The sequence below is a fragment of the Oryx dammah genome, unplaced genomic scaffold (assembly GCF_014754425.2).
Source record: "Oryx dammah isolate SB20612 unplaced genomic scaffold, SCBI_Odam_1.1 HiC_scaffold_1, whole genome shotgun sequence".
NCBI lineage: Eukaryota > Metazoa > Chordata > Mammalia > Artiodactyla > Bovidae > Oryx > Oryx dammah.
Window position 1 is genome coordinate 43,759,569 of NW_024070185.1, and position 22,805 is coordinate 43,782,373.

The following is a 22,805-nucleotide window of genomic DNA, read 5'->3' on the forward strand; positions in this document are numbered from 1 at the left end:
TCATGATTACCCTTTTAGATGGCTGAAGAGTATTCTGTAAGTTCAGACATCACACTTTATTTGACAGGTTCTTCATTCAGTTCAGTTCAGTCGCTCAGTCGTGTCCAACTCTTTGTGACCCCATGAATTGCGCACGCCAGGCCTCCCTGTCTATCACCAACTCCCGGAGTTCACTCAGACTCATGTCCATCGAGTCAGTGATGCCATCTAGCCATCTCATCCTCTGTCGTCCCCTTCTTCTCCTGCCCCCAATCCCTCCCAGCATCAGAGTCTTTTCCAGTGAGTTAACTCTTCACATGAGGTGGCCAATCAGCTTTAGCATCATTCCTTCCAAAGAAATCCCAGGGTTGATCTCCTTCAGAATGCACTGGTTGGATCTCCTTGAAGTCCAAGGGACTCTCAAGGGTCTTCTCCAACACCACAGTTCAAAAGCATCAATTCTTCGGCGCTCAGCTTTCTTCACAGTTCAACTCTCACATCCATACATGACCACAGGAAAAACCATAGGCTTGACTAGACGGACCTTTGTTGGCAAAATAACGTCTCTGCTTTTCAATATACTGTCTAGGTTGGTCATAACTTTTCTTCCAAGGAGTAAGCGTCTTTTAATTTCATGGCTGCAGTCACCATCTGCAGTGATTTTCGAGCCCCCAAAAATAAAGTCTGACACTGTTTCCACTGTTTCCCCATCTATTTCCCATGAAATGATGGGACTGGATGCCATGATCTTCGTTTTCTGAATGTTGAGCTTTAAGCCAACTTTTTCACTCTCCACTTTCACTTTCATCAAGAGACTTTTTAGTTCCTCTTCACTTTCTGCCATAAGGGTGGTATCATCTGCATATCTGAGGTTATTGATATTTCTCCCAGCAATATCAGATTACATGTTATCTTTAAAAAATTCAATTCTTGATTCCAGCTTATGCTTCTTCCAGCCCAGCATTTCTCATGATGTACTCTGCATATCAGTTAAATAAGCAGGGTGACAGGATACAGCCTTGACATACTCCTTTTCCTATTAGGAACCAGTCTGTTGTTCCATGTCCAGTTCTAACTGTTGCTTCCTGACCTGCATACAGATTTCTCAAGAGGCAGGTCAGGTGGTCTGGTATTCCCATCTCTTGAAGAATTTTCCACAGTTTATTGTGATCCACAGAGTCAAAGGCTTTGGCATAGTCAATAAAGCAGAAATAGATGTTTTTCTGAAACTCTCTTGCTTTTTTGATGATCCAACAGATGTTGGCAATTTGATCTCTGATTCCTCTGCCTTTTCTAAAACCAGTTTGAACATCTGGAAGTTCGCGGTTCACGTATTGCTGAAGCCCGGCTTGGAGAATTTTGAGCATTACTTTACTAGCGTGTGCTGCTGCTGCTGCTGCTAAGTCACTTCAGTCGTGTCCGACTCTGTGCGACCCCATAGATAGCAGCCCACCAGGCTCCCCTGTCCCTGGGATTCTCCAGGCAAGAATACTGGAGTGGGTTGCCATTTCCTTCTCCAATGCATGAAAGTGGAAAGTGAAAAGTGAAAGTAAAGTTGCTCAGTTGTGTCCGACTCTTAGCCACCCCATGGACTGCAGCCTACCAGGCTCCTCCGCCCATGGGATTTTCCAGGCAAGAGTACTGGAGTGGGGTGCCAGTGCCTTCTCCACTAGCATGTGAGATGAGTGCAGTTGTGCGGTAGTTTGAGCATTCTTTGGCATTGCCTTTCTTTGAGACTGGAATGAAAACTGACCTTTTCCAGTCCTATGGCCACTGCTGAGTTTTCCAAATTTGTTGGCATATTGGGTGCAGCACTTTCACAGCATTATCTTTCAGAATTTGAAACAGCTCAGCTGGAATTCCATCACCTCCACTAGCTTTGTTCGTAGCGATGCTTCCTAAGGCCCACTTGACTTCACATTCCAGGATGTCTGGGTCTAGATGACTGATCACACCATCGTGATTATCTGGGTCGTGAAGATCTTTTTTGTACAATTCTTCTGTGTATTCTTGCCACCTCTTCTTAATATCTTCTGCTTCTGTTAGGTCCATTCCATTTCTGTCCTTTATCGAGCCCGTCTTTACATGAAATGTTCCCTTTGTATTTTCTTGAAGAGATCTCTAGTCTTTCCCATTCTGTTGTTTTCCTCTATTTCTTTGCATTGATCACTGAAGAAGGCTTTCTTTTCTCTTCTTGCTATTCTTTGGAACTCTGCATTCAGATCCTTATATCTTTCCTTTTCTCCTTTGCTTTTGACCTCTCTTCTTTTCACAGCTATTTGTAAGGCCTCCCCAGACAGCCATTTTGCTTTTTTGCATTTCTTTTCCATGGGGATGGTCTTGATCCCTGTCTTCTGTACAATGTCACGAACCTCATTCCATATTTCATCAGGAACTTCAGATCTAGTCCCTTAAATCTATTTCTCACTTCCACTGTATAATCATAAGGGATTTGATTTAGGTCATACCTGAATGGTCTAGCGGTTTTCCCTACTTTCTTCATTTTGAGTCTGAATTTGACAATAAGGAGTTCATGATCTGAGCCGCAGTCAGCTCCTGGTCTTGTTTTTGTTGACTGTATAGAGCTTCTCCATCTTTGGCTCAAAGAATATAATCAATCTGATTTCGGTGTTGACCAACTGGTGATGTCCATGTGTAGAGCTTCTTCATTATTAGACATTTATAGGAATTGTTTAAAAATTTCCACCTGTAATATCTAGATCCCACTGTAGGAAATGTGTACACACACATAACTTTCCACCCTTTGAGAATTATTTCTATAAGAATAATTCTGAAAAAATGGGGGAGAGAGAAAATAATGAATTTAAGTTACAGATATTTTTCAGGCTTTGGAATATATAGGCTTAGTCCTTGAGAACCGTGTTTAGTTTGTCTTCCTTGCTGCATATGCAAGGTCTTCACCATTGCTTCAGTTCAGTTCAGTTGCTCAGTGGTGTCTGACTCTTTGCGACCCCATGAATCGCAGCATGCCAGGCCTCCTGTCCATCATCAACTCCCGGAGTCCACTCAGACTCACGTCCATCGAGTCAGTGATGCCATCCAGCCATCTCATCCTCTGTTGTCCCCTTCTCCTCCTGGCCCCATTCCCTCCCAGCATCAGAGTCTTTTCCAATGAGTCACCATTGCTTGTTTAATGGTAATACTCAAAATGAGTTGAATGATGAAATAAAATATAACATAAGCACGTGGAACATGCTTTATCACCGCTCTGGATAAAATGAATGTAATTTTTGTCCTATATCTTTCCCATCTTAATAAATGGTGCCATCGTTCATCAGATTATTCAAGGTAGAAGCTGGGAGTTGACTCCTTTCCTCACTGTCCCTGTTTTATTTATTTCTGTGTAAGAAGTTATGACAAAACTTAGAGGCTTAAACTAGCAATGGATATTTATTATTGCTCACAGTTTCTATGGGCGTGGAGGCAGGTTGTTTTGACTTAGTTACAGCTGCATATCAGTGGGGTCTAGATGGGCCAGTGCAAGATGGCTCACCTACACACTCACACACAGCTGTAAAGTGATGCTGGCTGTTGGTGGGAGAACTCAGGTGCTCTTGGTCCAGGTGGCTGCACAGGGCCTCCTTGAATGTCCCAGTGACATGACTCTATTTCCCAGAGTGAGTAATCCAAGACAGCAAGGCAGAAGTGGCAGTGTCATTTATTGGGAAGTCACACACCTTCAGTTTTGCAGTGTTCTACTAACCACCCAGATCCTCCTTATTCACTGTGGGAGGGGACTGCACCAAGGCATGAATGCCAGAGGCATGGATTGTTGGGGGCCATCTTAAAGGCTGGCTACCATAGTGTCTCCATTCCTTCATTATACCCACATGTTCTGTTCATTCTCCTTCCAAAGATACATTCAGATATAATCACTTCTCTTCATTTCTACTGCTTCTAGTCTAGTCTAAGACAGGGTCCACACTCAGCTCTGCTGTGATAGTGTTCCATCTGACCTTTCTCCTTTTTCTCTTCTACTTCTCACTCTCTAATGCATTTTTTCACATCGCAGCCACTCACTCATCATTCATTCATTTTTTTCTATTTGTCAATTCTATTAATTGTTTATTAATGAATAGAATTAATAGAAAATCTATTCATCATTCATTTTTTCTATTCTATTAAATATATTTGTTGTGTACTTACTATATGCTAGGTTTGTTCTAGATTCTCAAGAGTATAGCAGTGAAACATATATAGTGAGGAAATAAATAAGATGGAAAATATTAAAGAGTAATGTGTGTAACCCAAAGGACTAAACAAGGTAAGGAAAATAGAGGACAACAAGGAAATTAGAGACTTATGTGTGCTGTACTATATAGGGCTGTCATGGGTTGTCTTTGATTAGTTGACATTGAATAGTAACCGAAACACAGGAGGAGGCAGGCGTATGGATACTTGGGTAAGGGTGTTCTAAGCAAAGGAAAGAGCAAGCACAAAGCATGCTTGATGTATGTGAGGAACAGGAGACCAGCCAGTGTCGCTGAAGCACAGAGAGGAAGGGGAGTGGAGAGTGGCAGGTGATGGGGGCAGATCACGGAGGGCCTGGTGGACTGAAGACTTTGACTTTACCAGGGGTTGGTGGGACATGAGGACAGTCATTGGAATGTTTTGCTAATATGATATGACTTGCTTTTTAATAAGATCTTTTGGATTGCTCAGCCCTTGATCTTTATAACTGATAAGGTCACTTCTAGTGCTTAAAACTCTTCCATGGATTCCTGTAATACCTAGAGTAAAATCTAAGCTCCATTCGCTATTATTACTATAATTGTTATTGCTATTATTAAAATTAACACCCCATTATTAGCACAGATCCTGCTGATTTTTTTTTCTGGTATCTATCCAACTAGTAATTACTATTAATACTACTATTACGATTACCACTACTACTAGGTTTATTTGTTTATAATCTACCTCATCCACTTGAGAATATATACTGTGGAGATGTTGTAGCTGAGTGTCTTTCCATACTAAATTATCCCAAAACTGTTTTATTTTTGGAGCTCTTGTATTTGATCTTTAAGAAACTTTTTTCCCTATATCTTTCCTCATTGTCATATTTGGTCAGTGACCTACTTCCAGCAATGCTATTATTGGTGCCAGGGTAACTTTGCAATTGTGCTGGACATAAGAGCTGGTCTTGGCTTCAAGGCTATGCCAGTGCTTCTCAGACTTTAAAGGACAAGTGAATTATGTGGAAAGGTAGGGATCTTGCTAAGTGTGGGGTGGGCCTTGAGGTTTGGCATTTCTCCCAAGTGATGCCCATGCCACTGGGTGTTTTGAGTAGGGAGAGAGTTTGATCACCAGACTTGACTGGATGTTGGAGAAGCCTGTGGAGCTCAGGCTCCTCCCCTGCCATGCCTGATCCTGAGGCAATCTTAGTACTAAGAATCTTCCAGTTCTCATTAATGATTTTAATTCGTAGCAACATTTGAGAACCACTGCATTGGATGACACTGGGTCCTATTTGAAAACAAAGCACGCACAATAATGCTCTACAGGGTTATGCTGCTTTCTTTCTTTTTTAAAACTCAATTTCATGGCTATAGGGAGTCTGGCCACACAGATGGATGACCTCCAGATCGCTGCCTAGCATGGCTGGATTTCTCCAGTGTCCCCAGCACATGCTATCACTTAGTGGCCAGAATAGGACTTCTGCCCTCAGGAAACTGGGGCTTCCAAGTGCAGTTAAAATACACTTGCTGACAGCAAGGCTGTAGCAAGTCAGGTCCCTCCTGTGTGAGCTTGTGCTGAGGCAGGGAAGGAAGGTGAAGCAGAGAAGTGCTCTGTTTTTCTTTCTTGTAATTTCCAGAATGTACAGGTGCAGTTTCTGAGCCAATAACAAACTAAGAACTTCTTGTATGAGTCAAGCTAACCCTTTGGTCATCAGAAGCAGGTGTTTTAAACTGCTGAAAAGCAATGAGGCATATCTCACTTACAGGTTAATAACTGACTACGAGACATGGGTGTCCCAAATGGTCTTGGAGATACTGGGCTGGAGAGCTGCCTCCCCGTGCCCCCACACGTCTCTCCCCACCTGAAGTCCCCTCAGTTCTTTTTGCCAAGTGACCAGTATGTGCTAACAGAGCCTGGGACATTTTCTCATAGAAATGTACTTCAATCCCATGTAACCAGATTGATTTTTTTTTTCTGGCTAATCTAGATTGGTCGACTGATTATTGGACAGAATGGCATCTTGTCAACACCTGCTGTGTCCTGCATTATCAGAAAGATCAAGGCAGCTGGTGGAATCATCCTGACAGCCAGCCACTGCCCTGGAGGACCAGGGGGAGAGTTTGGAGTGAAGTTTAATGTTGCCAATGGAGGTATGTGGTTCAGAATATGCCTTAATTGTCATGGTTTCTTTCCTCTTATATCATGGTCTTACAATGACCCCATGATGTCAGATAAGCAAGGCAGAGAGGGAATGGCTCAGAAAAGTCCAGTGAGGTGCTCATAGTAGTCAGGGTTTTTCAGAGAAGCAGAACCAATAGGACATATAGATTGTCTCCAACTTAACGATGGTTTGATTTAAAGATTTTTTTGACTTTACATTTTATAGTGTAAAAGCAATATGCATTCAGTAGAAACCTTGTTTCACTGGAATTTCAAATTTTGATCTTTTCCTCAGCTAACAATGCTGTATAATTCTCTCTCGTGATGCTGGGCAGGAAGTGCAGCTCCTATCCGATCACAAGGGTAAACAACCAGTACATTTACAACTGCCCTGTACCCATTCAGCTCAGTTGGTAAAGAATCTGCCTGCAATGTAGGAGACCATTGTTTGATTCCTGGGTGGGGATGATCTGCTGGAGAAGGGATAGGTTACCCACTCCAGTATTCTTGGGCTTCCCTTGTGGCTCAGCTGGTAAAGTATCTGCCTGCAGTTTGGGAGACCTGGGTTTGATCCCTGGGTTGGGAAGATCTTCTGGAGAAGGGAAAGGCTACCCACTCCAGTATTCTGGCCTGAAGAATTCTATACAGTTCATGGGGTGATAAAGAGTCAGACAGGACTGAGTGAGCTTCACTTTCACTTTGCATTCTGTTGTTCTCTTTCAGTACAGTATTTGATAGATTAAAGGAGATATTCAGCACTTTACTATAAAACAGGCTTCAGGATAGATGATTTTGTACAACTGTAGCCTACCAAGGTATTCTCAGCATTCTTATGATAGGTTAGGCTAAGCCACGATGTTAGGTGTATTAAATGCATTTTTGACTTATGATATTTTCCGTTTACAATGGATTAGTCAGAATGTAACTTGTAAGTCCAGAAAGATCTAGAAAGAGGTTTATTTTAATGAATTGGGTTATGTGATTACGGAGGCTATGAAGTCCCAAGATCTTTCTAGGAGAGTGGATGATATAGGTCTGATCTGAGTCTGAAGGCCTGAGAAGCAACAGAGCTGATGGTCTAAGTTCCAGCCTGAGTCCATGTCTGAAAGCAGAGTGGCACCAGTGTGTCAGGTGGAAAGTGAATTCTCCCTTCCTCAGTCTTTTTGTTTTGTCCATGCCTTTGATGGGTTAGGTGAGGCCCAGCTGTGCTGGGGAGGGCAGTCTGCTTCACTCAGTCTGTTAATCTCATCCAGAAACACCCTCACAGACATACTCAGAGTAACATTTAACTGAACATCTGGGCTCTCTGTGACACAAGCAAGCTGACACGTAAAGTTAAGCATCATGTTGCCTCAGGTGATGGGACAAGAAAGGGGCGCAATGGGGTTTTATACCCATTTGGTCTCTTGGTTCCCTGCACTCCTCAGTACAGTGAAATGGTTGGATATTGATGCTTCTCTGACATGGAAGGACCCTGGATTTTAAAGTTGAAGCAGACCCTCAAAGTCGTTTAGATCATTCCCATCATTTTACAAATAGACAAATCAAAGCCCTGAGAGGCTGTTTGCTCAAGGTCACATTGTCAGACAGGACTTCTTAGCATAAGTCCTACATTCTCCCTTTCCTATAGTGTTGACTTTCTCTTACTAACATGCTTAGAATTATTTCACTTTTTCTTGTATTTATAGAAATTTATAGTTTAGAAGGGCTTCCCTGGTGGGCCAATGGTAAAGAATCTGTCTGCAGTGCAGGAGACTCAGGAGACGCTGGTTTGATCCCTGGGTCGGAAGATCCCCTGAAGGAGGGCATGGCAACCCACTCTAGTATTCTTGCCTGGAGAATCCCATGGGCAAAGGAGCCTGGCAGGCTACAGTCCATGGGCCCACAACAGTCAGACACAACTGTAGTGAATGAGCATGGACAGTTTAGGAGTCCTAGTGGGGTGGGATATGTGTATAAGGGTGAATTAAAACATTTTTGAACATGTATAAAATGTAGGGTAGGAAGGATAATAATAAATGGATACCATATATTCCTTACTCTGTTTTTCCATTTTGCTTTTTTCCCCTAAAGACTTTTAAGGTAAATTACAGCATGAAGGCTTAAATATTTCTGACTATATCTCTTTAAAATAAAGATGTATTCCTGTATAACTACATGATCATACCTAACAAAAATCATAGTGATTCTCTAATGTCATCTAAAGTCTCATCTATATTTAAAATTTTCTGAGTGTCCCCCAAATGTTGTTTACATCTGCTTTGTTAAAACCAAGTTTTGTCCCAGAACCATGTGTTGCATTTGGTTTTTAAGTCTCTTACATCTCTTTTAATCTAGAACACTAAGTCTTCATGTATATGTGGGTGGGAGCTGAATTTTAACCAACAACTGTTGCCATTATGAAGCATTCCTGGCCCAGGCACAGTAGCACATCTTGAGAGGGAAGTACTTGATTGCCCCCTCCTTGCAGCCATTTTGGATATTATTCAAAGAAAGAATGTTGCTCAAGCCAAGTGTTTTAAAAAAATAAAAACAACCTTATGAAGAGCCTTATTTTTGAAGGTATGATTCAAGAAACCCTGCTTCACCAAAAAGCACACCTTGGGCCAACATTTAGTCTTGGAGAAGCTACTGAATATTTCAGGAAAAAATAGGCAAAGCACAGGTATTCTATATACTTATAGGACACTTCATGTACTCAGAATATGGCAATGAAATGTAATATATAAGTAATATAAAAGTTGCCAAACTAAATAATGTATTTAAACATTTGAATTAATATCTGACTGAATATCTTATAAGAGAATCTCAGTCATCTCTGTGATAATGTGTGAGGTATAAAAGGAAAAGTACTATTTAAATAACCATTTTTTAGACTGAATTGCAGGAGGTTATGAGGCTTGCTCAGTCATATCCTGAATAGGTGAAGGGGGTTGAATTTATCATTTAGCCTTTAACTATGTTGAAAGTCCTTCCTTTTACATTTATTTCTTCATGTTTACATGTCTTGGTGTCATTAATGAGACTAACATTACTGCTAGCATGGAGAAATTGAGTTGGCTTCTTCCTGCTTAGAGTGAGTTTTATCATGACATCTTTCATCTGAAGTTACAAGTTTCACACAGTCATCTCTTCCATTGAGTGTCATACAGATACATCTCATGGAATAAGTTAAAAGGCAAAATATCTACAGAATTGGTAGGTAAATCCAGAGAAATAGGACACATCTAAAGCTGCGTTGCTTTAAAATTATTTATAGAACAGGACTTTCCTGAGCATGTTTGTAAATAGGGGAGAAGATGCTAGAGGACAAAAGGAATCAATAATAAAAATGCTTTTTAAAATACTTAGAGTGTGCCAAGCTACATACTCAGAACTTTACGTACATGTTCTCATTTAATGCTCATAGCAGCCTGATGAAGTCACTGAGGAATAAAAGTGGCTTAAAAAACTTGACCAGTATCACAGAAGTCATGAGTTGTGGAGCTCATTTGGAACCTAGATTCCAAGAAGTGGGCAGAACTTCTGAGTGAAAAGGCAGAGCTGGGGGAAAGAAGCATCTAGAGGGGTGTAGAATGGGAACTTTGGGAAATAGTTGCTTATACCTCTTGTAAAGGAAGAGGAGGAAATGTTGCCTGTTAGATTGGTCAATCCTAAGGAAAAGGAAATCATTCCTGAATATTCATTGGAAGAACTGATGCTAAAGCTGAAATTCCAATATTTTGGCCACCCAATGCAAAGAACTGACTCCTTGGAAAAGACCCTGATGCTGGGAAAGATTGAAGGCAGGAAGAGAAGGGGATGACAGAGAATAAGATGATTGGATGGCATCACTGACTCAATGGACATGAGTTTGAGCAAGCTCTGGGAGTCGGTGATGGACAGGGAAGCCTGGTGTGCTGCAGTCCACGGGGTTACAAAGAATCGGACATGACCGAGCAACTGAACTGAACTGAAGATAATGGAGCAAGGATAGCTAAGGGACTTGGGATAAATGGAGACGTTTTCTTTTTTTCTTTTTTAATATATATTATTTATTTATTATTATTATTATTATTTTTACTTTGCAATATTGTATTGGTTTTGCCACACATCAACATGAATCCACCCCGGGTGTACATGTGTTCCAATCCCGAACCCTCCCTCACCTCCCCCCCAATACCATCCCTCTGGGTCATCCCAGTGCACCAGCCCCAAGCATCCTGTATCCTGCATCGAACCTAGACTGGCGATTGATTTCTTATATGATATTATACATGTTTCAATGCCATTCTCCCAAATCATCCCACCTTCTCCCTCTCCCACAGAGTCCAAAAGACTGTTCTATACATCTGTGTCTCCTTTGCTGTCTCACATACAGGGTTATTGTTACCATCTTTCTAAATTCCATATATATGTGTTAGTATACTGTATTGGTGTTTTTCTTTCTGGCTTACTTCACTCTGTATTATCGGCTCCAGTTTCATCCACCTCATTAGAACTGATTCAAGTGTATTCTTTTTAATGGCTGAGTAATACTCCATTGTGTATATGTACCATAGCTTTCTTATCCATTCACCTGCTGATGGACATCTAGATTGCTTCCATGTCCTGGCTATTATAAACAGTGCTGCGATGAACATTGGGGTACCCGTTGGAGATGTTTTCTAAAAGGTCCTCTGGGGAATTTGTTGAGGATACCTGAGGAATTGTGGGGATCAAGGTGAACTTAAGCAGCCTCATTCTTGGGGGTAACCAGTTTGGATTATTTCATGACTGCCTTCAGCAGCGCATGGGAGTCTGGTAATGGCAGCAGTGGAGTAGATGATGGCGATGGGGAATGACAGTGTGGGCATGGCAGAGCAGCAGGAGAGCTGGTAGTTGTTAAGAATGTCTGAGTTGACATTAGACTCTTAGGATTCAAACCCACCTTCTGTTACACCAGTGATGTGACCTTGCTTAAAGTCATCTCTTCCAAGTTCAGTTTCCTTATTTGGAAAATGAAGATATTAATAGTTCTTACTTCATATACTTTTTGTGTGTGCTAAATTCTACATAAGGCGTGAAATGTGTTATGTGTAAATTTCAACAAATGTTGGCTTGTCTTATTATGCTAACAACGAACAGCAAGGCTCAAATGCTAGACCATAGCATCCTTCTGGGATAAGAAACCAGTGAAATGAGAATGGACCGATAGTCTGGGAGTAATCAAGTGATGATGGACTTCTGTATAGGAATGAAGAACAGGTTCAGCAGGAGTATGGAGTAGAAGTAGGGTAGATGGAAGATTAGGAATATGTGGATTGAAGATAACTCAAATTTGATATTTTTGAAATAAGAATTTCAAGAGACAATTCCTGGCATGACTGTACTAGGAACTGACTTAAATGAAGAAGAAGTCATTGGAGCAGAAGATGTTAAGAACTGGGAGGATATAAAGAGAAACAATGGAGAAGGAAATGGCAACCCACTCCAGTATTCTTACCTGGAGAATCCCATGGATGGAAGGGCCTGGTAGGTTACCATCCATGGGGTCACAAAGAGTCAGACACGACTGAGTGACTTCACTCACTCACTCAAAGAGATGCAAAGGATTTTGATGACCTCAGAGGTTATCAGCATGGCTGACTGAGCAGCATCTAGCTGGTTACAACTTGTTTTACTTTTGGAAATCAGTGTGCTTTGGCATAACAAATTCAGACAGAGACTTTTAAAATGTGATAGAAGTATCCCAAGAACATAACGTGGTACCTTACATGTATGTCATCATTTCTTCTTCTTATGTTTTTCCTTCTTCTTCCTCAGCTTCTCTTCACTCTACCATCCTTCCTCCTCCTCCTTTTACACTGGCCCCTTTTTATCCACTGTCACTTATATCATTACTCTTAAATATTTTATATTGCAGTCTGGGCTTCTCACACCTGATTTCATCTCTGCGTGTTAGTTACCATGTTTTGCTGTTTACCTCTTTAGAATATTATTTCCAACATCATTATTCATAGATTTATATTCACATATCATCTGGCAAGCATAAAAAAAATGTAAAGCTAAGTAACTCTATTTACTTTTTTACGTTTTGGAGAAGAATGAAAAATGTAAGGAGTGAAGTTGAGAAGGACTTTAAATTTCTTTGTGGTTTTCACTCTTCCTGTAGAAGAACATGAGGGTATTACAATATATTAGGCTTTTTTCCATCCACTGAAATGGTGCTATTGCTGTTCCTTTCCCTTCTCTCCCCGCTTCATTGAGGTGTAATTGATATATTAAAAACCTGTACATATTTAATGTATGCAGCTTGATGAGTTTGGTAATTATTCCTTTTCATATGTTCAAGGAACCTTTTTTGGGAGGTGATAACAGTGATATGGGCCTCCCTGGTGGCTCAGTGGTAAAGAATTCTCCTGCCAATGCAGGAGACTCACGTTTGATCTCTGGGTCAGGAAGATCCTCTTGAGAAGGAAATGGCAACACAGTCCAGTATTCTTGCCTGGAAAAATCCCACGGGCAGAGGACCCTTGAGAGCTACAACCCATGGGGTCATGAAGAGTTGGACATAACTTAGTGACTAAAACAGCAACTACTGTGCTATATTCTAAGGCAGCACTGTCTAATAGAAATATATTGTAAGCCATACATGTAATTAAAAATTTTCTAGTAGCCACATAAAATAGTAAAAAGAAGCAGGTGAAATGAATAAAATATTTTAGTTCACTTGATATATCCAAAATATTATCACTTCAACATGTTACTATAAAATTATGAATATAATCTATTCTGGTTTTATACTCTTCAAAATTTGGTGTGTATTTTATAATTATAGCACATGTCAATATAACTAGTCATATTTTAAGTGTTCAAGAGCCACATATGGCTAGAGGCTATTGAATTGAATAGCATAGTTCTAAGGGCTGGGATAGAAGAGAAATCAAGAAACAGTTGCAGTTCAATAGAAAATTATAATGTAACTAGTGAGTGAGAGCAGTACACAAAGCTATCTATCTGTCAATCATTTATATTTTAGATCTTCAATCTACTTATTTACTTGATTCCCAAACTTACTGCAAAAAATCCAAAGTAGCTTGCAGTAAGATATACAAATTAAAAAGAAAAAGGAGGACAGCTATTGATTTTATGTTCAATTCATTCAAAGCCTATCACTTGACCTTAGTTGTCAACTTGACCTTATGAAGATGTGCGTCAGATATTTTAAACTTAACTTTGAAACCTTGGGAGTCACTAGAAAGTATGAGTTGGGAAAACTAACGTACCCTGGTCAACGTATACACCAAATAGGCAGCAGACCTGGGAGTAGAAGTCATACTTTCTTTCTCTAGGTGCACTTGGGAGGCTGCAGTTTAACTCTGGAGTCCCTCACTTCTGTCAAATGCATATCCTGTTTGTGTCTCATATCCTGAATAAAGCTGATGACATAACCGGGTCTCCCTGGCAGGTATGCAACTATTTTTAGGGAAGACGTCTCACTGCTTAGAAGTGGATTGAAACAAAGCAACATGTGGGTTATTGGCTTGCATGGACCAGGTGAGGCTGGCCCCGTTTCCTCCAGAGTGGATGGATAAGAAATACTGAAGCCATTTGAACTGTGACCATTGACTGTTGTCTAGAACACAAAGACATCTTCCTCCTGCTTGGTGGAGGAAGAGCTAACATTTCTCTGATCTATTTTTTATGCAGATTTATTTTTGGTGGTGCATTATTTTCCAATTTTAGGTCCTGCTCCAGATGTCGTCTCAGACAAAATCTACCAGATCAGCAAAACAATCGAGGAATATGCTATATGCCCTGATTTGCGAATTGACCTGTCTCGACTAGGAAGACAAGAATTTGACCTGGAGAACAAATTCAAACCATTTAGAGGTAATTGGGAAATTGTATTTTGAAGAAAATTAGAACTCTGTGGATGGAGGTGACATTTTTTCTTCAGGGGAGAGCACATTACAAAAGTGATGGAATTATCAATTTTAGGAGTGGCACTTGATAAATAGATATAAACTGAGTGTGGTGCGGAGGGAAATGAGAGCAGCCAAGATATTTGGAACTGGCAACTTTCAACAACTGCTTTCCAAACTATCATTTTTGACATAGGGAACATTTCACAGCTGACTCTTTTACAGTGTTCCAAGAATAGACTGTGAATTGCCAACACATGTCTTTACTTTTCTAAGCAATTAAGGTGAAGATGCTGAAATACTTTAGATAATTAAAAAGATACTTAACAAGGTAAAGGAGTTATTAAAATTTTCCATGGAAGATAGGTGTTTCTTTCCCAAGCTGGGATCATGCAGTTTATCTTGATTCAATTCACAGTTGACCACCTGCTCTATACCATGCTCCATGATAGAAGATTTTACAAAGGAATTCACTAAGTACCAAATGGATGTAGGAAAATGGTTCAAAAATTAAAAACCAGGATGAAATTGCCAAAAATATTATCCTGTATGGTAGAGTGAATAAAACTTCTAAGTCCTCAGATTATAACCTTTCAATTTGTAGATTAAAATTGAACCATGTAATAACATTAATACCAAGTAAATGCATATTATTTTTCACTCTCTATTTTATCCTGTTGCTTTCTCCTAGAAGGCATACAAGTAGAAATAAAACAAACTTTTTTTTTAACTCCTTCAGTGCCCCTATCAGCTTAAATCCAGTTTGTATTAAGATGATATCCTTATTTTACAAGTAATTTATTTAGTTCAAAAGGTAAAATACCTAGTTCATGGCCACATGGTATTTTGGGGACAGAGAGGAGCTTGAAATGTACTATTTGGAGACACAGTGTTGGGCCAACTGTACCAGTTTTCTTGGAAGATTTTGAGTCAATTGCTTGCTTAGCTAGTGAGCAGAAGTTAATTGAAAGCCATGTGATACTTACGGGATGCAGTGATTCCTGATTTTATTAATCTAGTTGGGAGTATTCATACACACAATGGCTTGACAGCTAAAAGCAAGGGATATTTTATGTTAACTAAGTGATTTAAGTATACTTGATTACATATGTTTGGATGTACTGGAAAATAAGATGACAGGAAAAGCAGGTATTATTATATTATCAGGGAGAAATTTTGTTGGTTGATTGAATCTTCACAGTTGTATTAGTAGTCCAAGAGACCCAGATCTTTGGTGGCTCAGATTCTGGCCCACTGTTTCAGCTACATTGCTCGCTTGGTGAGTTTTTTAGAGGGCTGCAGACACCACGAGGTAGAGGGAGATATTCCCTGGTCCCAAGAATTTGAAAATGTGTAAAATATGTGATAATTGTGATAAAATATATGTAATGTATACTATGTTAATAATTTTTAGATGTATTTTGTATAAACTTTTAATTAATTTGGGATAATTTATGTGCTGTGTTCTTGCTGTTTAAATGTTGAGCAAGGCTTGAGTTAATTGGAAACAATTTAGTCTTTGGCATTTCATCTTAAAGGATGAAGAGCAAGAACTATGTGATGTGAGCTTTCAGTTTTTCATGGAAATCTACTTGCTTCCTGTTTTGTTTGGTATTAATGCTATATTTACCTGCTATAAATACCAAATGTATTTAGGCAAGCAGTTCAAGAGTTAGACCCAGAATGAGATTGCCAAAAATATTATGCTATATTGTAGGGAGAGTAAAATTTCAAACATATTCAAGCCATAACCTTTCATTTTATAGATGAATGTTTTATTGTGATAAAATATATGTAACGTATACTTTGTTAATAATTTTTAGATGTATTTTGTATAAACTTTTAATTAATTTATTTTATAGATTAGTATGGGCTTCCCTGGTGGCTCAGTGGTAAAGAATCCACCTGCAATATAGGAGATGCAAGAGATGCAGGTTCTGAGTCAGGAAGATCCTCTGGAGGAGGAAACGGCAGCCCACTCCAGGATTTTTTCCTGGAGAAGCCCATGGACAGAGGAGCCTGGTGGGCTACAGTCTATGGGGTTGCAGAGTCAGACACGACCGAGCATAGATTAATATCCTCCTCCTATTAAAGATGATTAAAAACTATCTGTGTTCTTGAAAAAGTTATTATATTTGAACTTAAGTGCAACAGAAGTATTTTTAGTGTGTATTTGACCAGATGAAGGGATAGTTTCATGTTACATATAAAATCTCACCCACTAAATATTGCACCTGGATTTACTAAAAATTATTAAAGGTGGATTGGTAATATCTTTAGTGCAGGTTTAAATGTTTCAAGCTTCCTAAGTAGTATGTGTCTGAAAAATTTGAAAAACAGCATACATAAGTTTCAAAATTTAACTACAAATTTCAAAAGCAGAGCTCATGGACAAATTTTAGTGCCTAAAATAAAATATTTATTATTTCTGGGAAAAATTATTTTCTGGGTACTAATTATGTACTGAACACCAAGTTTGAAAAGTGTGATGTATTCTGGGTTTTATGAATCTGTGAAATAAATGAAAAAGACTTGATTTGGTTGTCTGGTCATTGGGTGGTGCAGGAGAGCATGTATGTTTAATGAAGATTTCTAAATATCTGGCACTCACCCTGAACCTGGTAATAAACTGGGCACATGGGAAACTTTACACAAACTCAGAAAAATATCCTTTATCACCAATTCAGAACCTGAATCTCTTTGGTACCATGGCATTTAGAAAGTAGGGGTCACTGCTGAGGTTACTTCTTGATTTGTTTCAGGCCAGCTGAGTCATTTTTTGGCCAGTCCCCACAGGAAAGGCAACTGATTTTGCCAAGATGCCTCTTAGCATTGAGGTGTTTGCAGTTTGTGGGAGGGAGGTGATGGAATGAAGAGAGTGGGGACAATAGGCATATTTTTATCTTAATTATTCTTGTGGTTGATTTTTCACTTGCAAAGAAGAATTTGCAACTTGATATTTTTTTATAACATTTAATCATGTGCAAAGTTTGTAGTATCTTGATTGTGCTTTGTGATTTTCTCTGCAAATGGACACTTTGCTTCCTGTGAAAATGTGTGGGGTTATGATGGGATTGTGATCAGAATTTCATGCTTTTTTATGCTTCCAAGAATCCCTCATGGATAGTCATTGCTGTCTCCTTTGGCTTTCCTATCCATAGTGGAGATAGTGGACCCAGTGGATATCTATCTCAACCTCCTTCGGACCATTTTTGACTTTAATGCCATTAAGAGTTTGCTGACCGGGCCTGGCCAACTGAAGATCCGAGTTGATGCCATGCATGGAGGTAAGCGTGTGGTCTTCTACCAAGTGGTGAACAAGAAATGGTGAAGGAGACCTCAATGTGTGTTGGGTTTCTGGGATTATGAGGAAGGTTGGATTCGTAGATATTCACATGACGTGTATATGTTCAGATAGATATGTGGGATACTCTGGAAGGCTTCAGGGCTCTGATCTCTCTTTTTTGATGCAACTGAAAAAAAAGCTTGAGCATATGATTTTCAGGCTATGCCTGTTAGAGTGTGGAGTGGAAATAGCAAAATTGTAAATTAAAATAAAATTTTGATCACAATACATAGTTTAAAAAGTCAGATAGTTCATAGCTAGCTATGAAAAAAATCCTTCACAGCTCCTTCCCCCAATTTTCTACTTTCCAGGGGCAGTCTTTTTGTGGGGGGGAGGGTATTTATCTCTCTGTTACTAAATACTATGAATATACTGCTCCTTGTTGATTTTTCAGTTTGAGGTGTTACTGACTTCATACTATGGAAGATGAATCTGTAGTTCTTTTTCACTGTCTTCACTCACTAAATCCACACAGTTCCTTAAACAAGTTATATCATCATTTTGGTAAGATCAGTATGATGTCTAGATTATCATAGCATGGTTGAGCCATGCAAAATATTGTAATTATATTTTCCTTTCAGCACAACTCTTTTACTTCTTTGGAATTAGTAATCATCTTGTTTTCTCATTATTTCTTTTTTGTGAAGTGTATTTACCACTGTTAACCCTCATACTCTTCTAGTGTCAAAATCTCTCACTTCATTTTCCTGGAGACCTGGAATCTCCTCTGTCTGCACTGGTAGCTCTATGAGCTGCTGTTGTCCTGAAATCTCCACTTAACATCATCCTGTAATTCCCCTTACCTCTTTCTTATGTTGACTCTCCTATTTCTGGATACTTTGCCTTTTGCTTTCTTGATTTACTCCTACATTTTGGAGGAGCACATTCTCCAGTTACTCTGTGAGAGAGAGCTCATGGGAGGTAAATGTTTTGAGTCATTGCGTGGCTGAAAATGCCTGTTGTCTATGCTCATTCTGAATTGGTATTTATCTGAATATAGATATCTAGGTTGGATATTATTTTCCTTCAAAAGTTTGAGAGAAACACTCCATTGTCTTGTAGCCATTCCTACCAAACTTGAGAAATCTGATGCTAGTCTGATTTTTAATTCATGTTTTGAAATCTTTCTTTTTTTTTTTTTCTGGAGGCTTTTGGGGCCTTTGATATGTATTCAGTGTTCCTTCTTTTCACAATGATGAGTCTTAGTGTGGGACTATATTTCTCTATTGTGCCAGGCACTTGGAGGATCCTCTGAATCTAGAAACTTATGTCCTTTCATTCTGGGAAATTTTCTTGCATTACTTCTTGGATGATTCCTCCATTATTTTCTCTTTCCTTTCTCCATAATGGCTATTGTTTAGATATTGACTCTACTGGACAGATCTTTTAATTATCCTATTTTTCCCCCCAACACCCATTTTTCTTCTTTTTGTTTTGTGCTACTTTCTGGCAGATTTCCTCAACTTTAACTCCAAGTCCTTCCATTGTTTTTCAGTTCCACTGTCATATTTTTAATTTCCCAAAACTTTATTTTTTGTTTTCCAAATAAATCTTTTAAAAAATAACTTCCTATTAATGTTTCATGAATACCATATCTTTTTAAAATAAGTCAGATGTATTGAGGTATAAAATTTACTTGCAGTAAAATTGATACTTTATTGGCATACAGTTTAATGAAATTAGACAAACATGTACAGTAATGTAACCACTCTGACAGTCAGGTATAGAATATTTCCCTTGCTTCCACAAACTCTTTTGCATCCCTTGAGGTTCAACCTCTCCTCTTTCCCCTAGTCCCTGGTAATCACTCATCTGCTTTTTGCCCCATAGTTTTACCTTTTCCAGAAAGCCATATGAGTGGAAACATACAATATGTAGCTGTTTTCTTCAGGCTTTCTTCACTCAGCATAAGGTTTTAGAGATGCATTCATGGTGTTGTATATATCAGTGGTTATTTCTTATTACTAATGAGTAGTATTCCTTTATATAGATGCACTACATTCTGTTTATCCATTCACCACTTGATACAATTAGGGTTATTTCTAGGTTTTGGCTACTATAAAGTGCTACAGACATTTGTGAAAAAGTCTTTATAGGAATATGTGATTTCCTTTGTTTTGGATAAATACCTAGGAGTGAGATTGCTAGATCATATAATGTGTATATTGAACTTAATAAGTAATTGCCAAACTATTTTCCAGAGTGACTGCCATTTGCACTAACAGCAGAGTATGAAGGCTCCAGTTTCTCTGTGCTCTCACCAACACTTGGTATTCTCAGTCTTTTCAGTTTTATAGCCAATCTGCCACATCTTGTTGATCTCTATTAGGATATGACTGATTCATACTTTAAAAGATTTCTTCTCCCTCTGTAGTTTCTCTTTCTTCCATGTTGTTCTTTACTCTTTTTGTTTGGTCTCATGTTAAAGAGTGAATTCAGTTAGTCACTCAATCATGTCCAACTCTTTTCAACCCCATGGACTGCAGCATGCCAGACTTCCCTGTCCATCACCATCTCCCGGAGCCTGCTCAAACTCATGTCCATCAAGTTGGTCATGTCATCCAACTGTCCCATCCTCTGTCATCCCCTTCTCCTCCTGTCTTTAAGAGTGAGGCACTAAAAATTTTGCTGGGAGCTCTGAGCTGATGTGTGGAATTTATCTTCCAAGGGCTTCACTCTAAGGTTTTCTACCTGGGCTGTTTTGTTCTTACCTATTCAGTTCAGTTCAGTTCAGTCACTCAGTTGTGTCCGACTATTTGTGACCCTATGAACTGCAGCATGCCAGGCCTCCCTGTCCATCACCAACTGCCAGAGTTCACCCAAACCCATGTGCATTGAGTCGGTGATGCCATCCAACCATCTCATCCTCTGTCATCCCCTTCTCCTCCTGCCCTCAATCTTTCCCAGCATCAGGGTCTTTTCAAATGAGTCAGCTCTTCGTATCAGGTGGCCAAAGTATTGGAGTTTCAGCTTCAACATAAGTCCTTCCAATGAACACCCAGGACTGATCTGCTTTACAATGGACTGGTTGGATCTCCTTGCAGTCCAAGGGACTCTCAAGAGTCTTCTCCAACACCACAGTTCAAAAGCATCAATTCTTCGGCGCTCAGCTTTCTTCATAGTCCAACTCTCACATCCATACATGACCACTGGAAAACTCATATCCTTGACTAGACGGACCTTTGTGGACAAAGTAATGTCTCTGCTTTTGAATATGCTATCTAGGTTGGTTATAACTTTCCTTCCAAGGAGTAAGCGTCTTTTAATTTCATGGCTGCAATCACCATCTGCAGTGATTTTGGAGGCCCTCAAAATAAAGTCAGCCACTGTTTCCCCATCTATTTCCCATGAAGTGATGGGACCAGATGCCATGATCTTAGTTTTCTCAATGTTGAGCTTTAAGCCAACCTTTTCACTCTCCTCTTTCACTTTCATCAAAAGACTCTTTAGCTCCTCTTCACTTTCCGCCATAGGGGTGGTGTCATCTGCATATCTGAGGTTACTGATATTTCTCTTGGCAATTTTGATTCCAGCTTGTGCTTCTTCCAGCCCAGCGTTTCTTGTGATGTACTCTGCATGCAAGTTAAATAAGCAGGGTGACAATATACAGCCTTGATGTACTCCATTTCCTATTTGGAACCAGTCTGTTGTTCCATGTCCAGTTCTAATTGTTGCTTCCTGACCTGCATTCAGGTTTCTCAAGAGGCAGGTCAGGTGGTCTGGTATTCCCATGTCTTTCAGAATTTTCCACAGTTTATTGTGATCCCCACAGTCAAAGGCTTTGGCATAGTCAATAAAGCAGAAATACATGTTTTTCTGGAACTCTCTTGCTTTTTCCATGATCCAGCGGATGTTGGCCATTTGATCTCTGGTTCCTCTGCCTTTTCTAGAACCAGCTTGAACATCTGGGAGTTCACGGTTCATGTATTGCTGAAGCCTGGCTTGGAGAATTTTGAGCATTACTTTATTAGCGTGTGAGATGAGTGCAATTGTGTGGTAGTTTGAGCATTCTTTGGCATTGCCTTTCTTTGGGATTGGAATGAAAACTGACCTTTTCCAGTCCTGTGGCCACTGCTGAGTTTTCCAAATTTGCTGGCATATTGAGTGTAGCACTTTCACAGCATCATCTTTCAGGATTTGAAATAGCTCCACTGGAATTTTACCACCTCCACTAACCTTGTTCATAGTGATGCTTCCTAAGGCCCACTTGACTTCACATTACAGGATGTCTGGCTCTAGGTGAGTGTGAGTGATCACACCATAGTGATTATCTGGGTCATGAAGATCTTTTTTGTACAGTTCTGTGTATTCTTGCCACCTCTTCTTAATATCTTCTGCTTCTGTTAGATTCATACCATTTCTGTCCTTTATTGATCCTATCTTTGCATGAAATATTTCCTTGGTATGTCTAATTTTCTTGAAGAGATCTCTGGTCTTTCCTATTCTATTGTTTTCCTCTATTTCTTTGCATTGATTGCTGAGGAAGGCTTTCTTGTCTCTCCTTGATCTTCTTCGGAACTCTGCATTCAAATGGGTATATCTTTGCTTTTCTCCTTTACTTTTTGCTTCTCTTCTTTTCACAGCTATTTGTAATGCTTCCCCAGACAGCCATTTTGGTTTTTTTGCATTTCTTTTACTTGCAGATTGTCTTGCTCCCTGTCTCCTGTACAATGTCATGAACCTCCATCCATAGTTCATCTGGTACTCTGTTGTCTATCAGATCTAGTTCCTTAAATCTATTTCTCACGTCCACTGTATAATCATAAGGGATTTGATTTAGGTCATACCTGAATGGTCTAGTGGTTTTCCCTACTTTCTTCAATTTAAGTCTGAATTTGGCAATAAGGAACTCTGATCTGAGCCATAGTTAGCTCCTGGTCTTGTTTTTGCTGACTGTATAGAGCTTCTCCATCTTTGGTTGCAAAGAATATAATCAATCTGATTTTGGTGTTGACCATCTGGTGATGTCCATGTGTAGAGTCTTCTCTTGTGTTGTTGGAAGAGGGTGTTTGCTATGAACAGTGTGTTCTTTTGGGAAAACTCTATTAGCCTTTGCCTTGCTTTATTCTGTACTCCCAGGCCAAATTTGCCTGTTACGCCAGGTGTTTCTTGACTTCCTACTTTTGCATTCCAGTTCCCTGTAATGAAAAGGACATCTTTTTTGGGTATTAGTTCTAAGAGGTCTTGTAGGTCTTCATAAAACCGTCCAACTTCAGGCTGGTTATATTCTGCAG

At 39.6% G+C, this 22,805-nt stretch overlaps 1 protein-coding gene across 1 annotated transcript in view; it reads left to right on the top strand.

Annotated features, from left to right (window-relative positions):
- PGM5 (phosphoglucomutase 5) overlaps nucleotides 1-22,805 on the top strand; it is a 206,493-nt gene that overhangs the window by 18,773 nt on the left and 164,915 nt on the right. Inside the window, exons 2-4 of the mRNA XM_040248878.1 lie at nucleotides 6,167-6,329; nucleotides 14,047-14,193; nucleotides 17,387-17,512. Of these exons, the coding sequence (XP_040104812.1) occupies nucleotides 6,167-6,329; nucleotides 14,047-14,193; nucleotides 17,387-17,512 (436 nt within the window). The remainder of the gene's footprint in view (nucleotides 1-6,166; nucleotides 6,330-14,046; nucleotides 14,194-17,386; nucleotides 17,513-22,805) is intronic.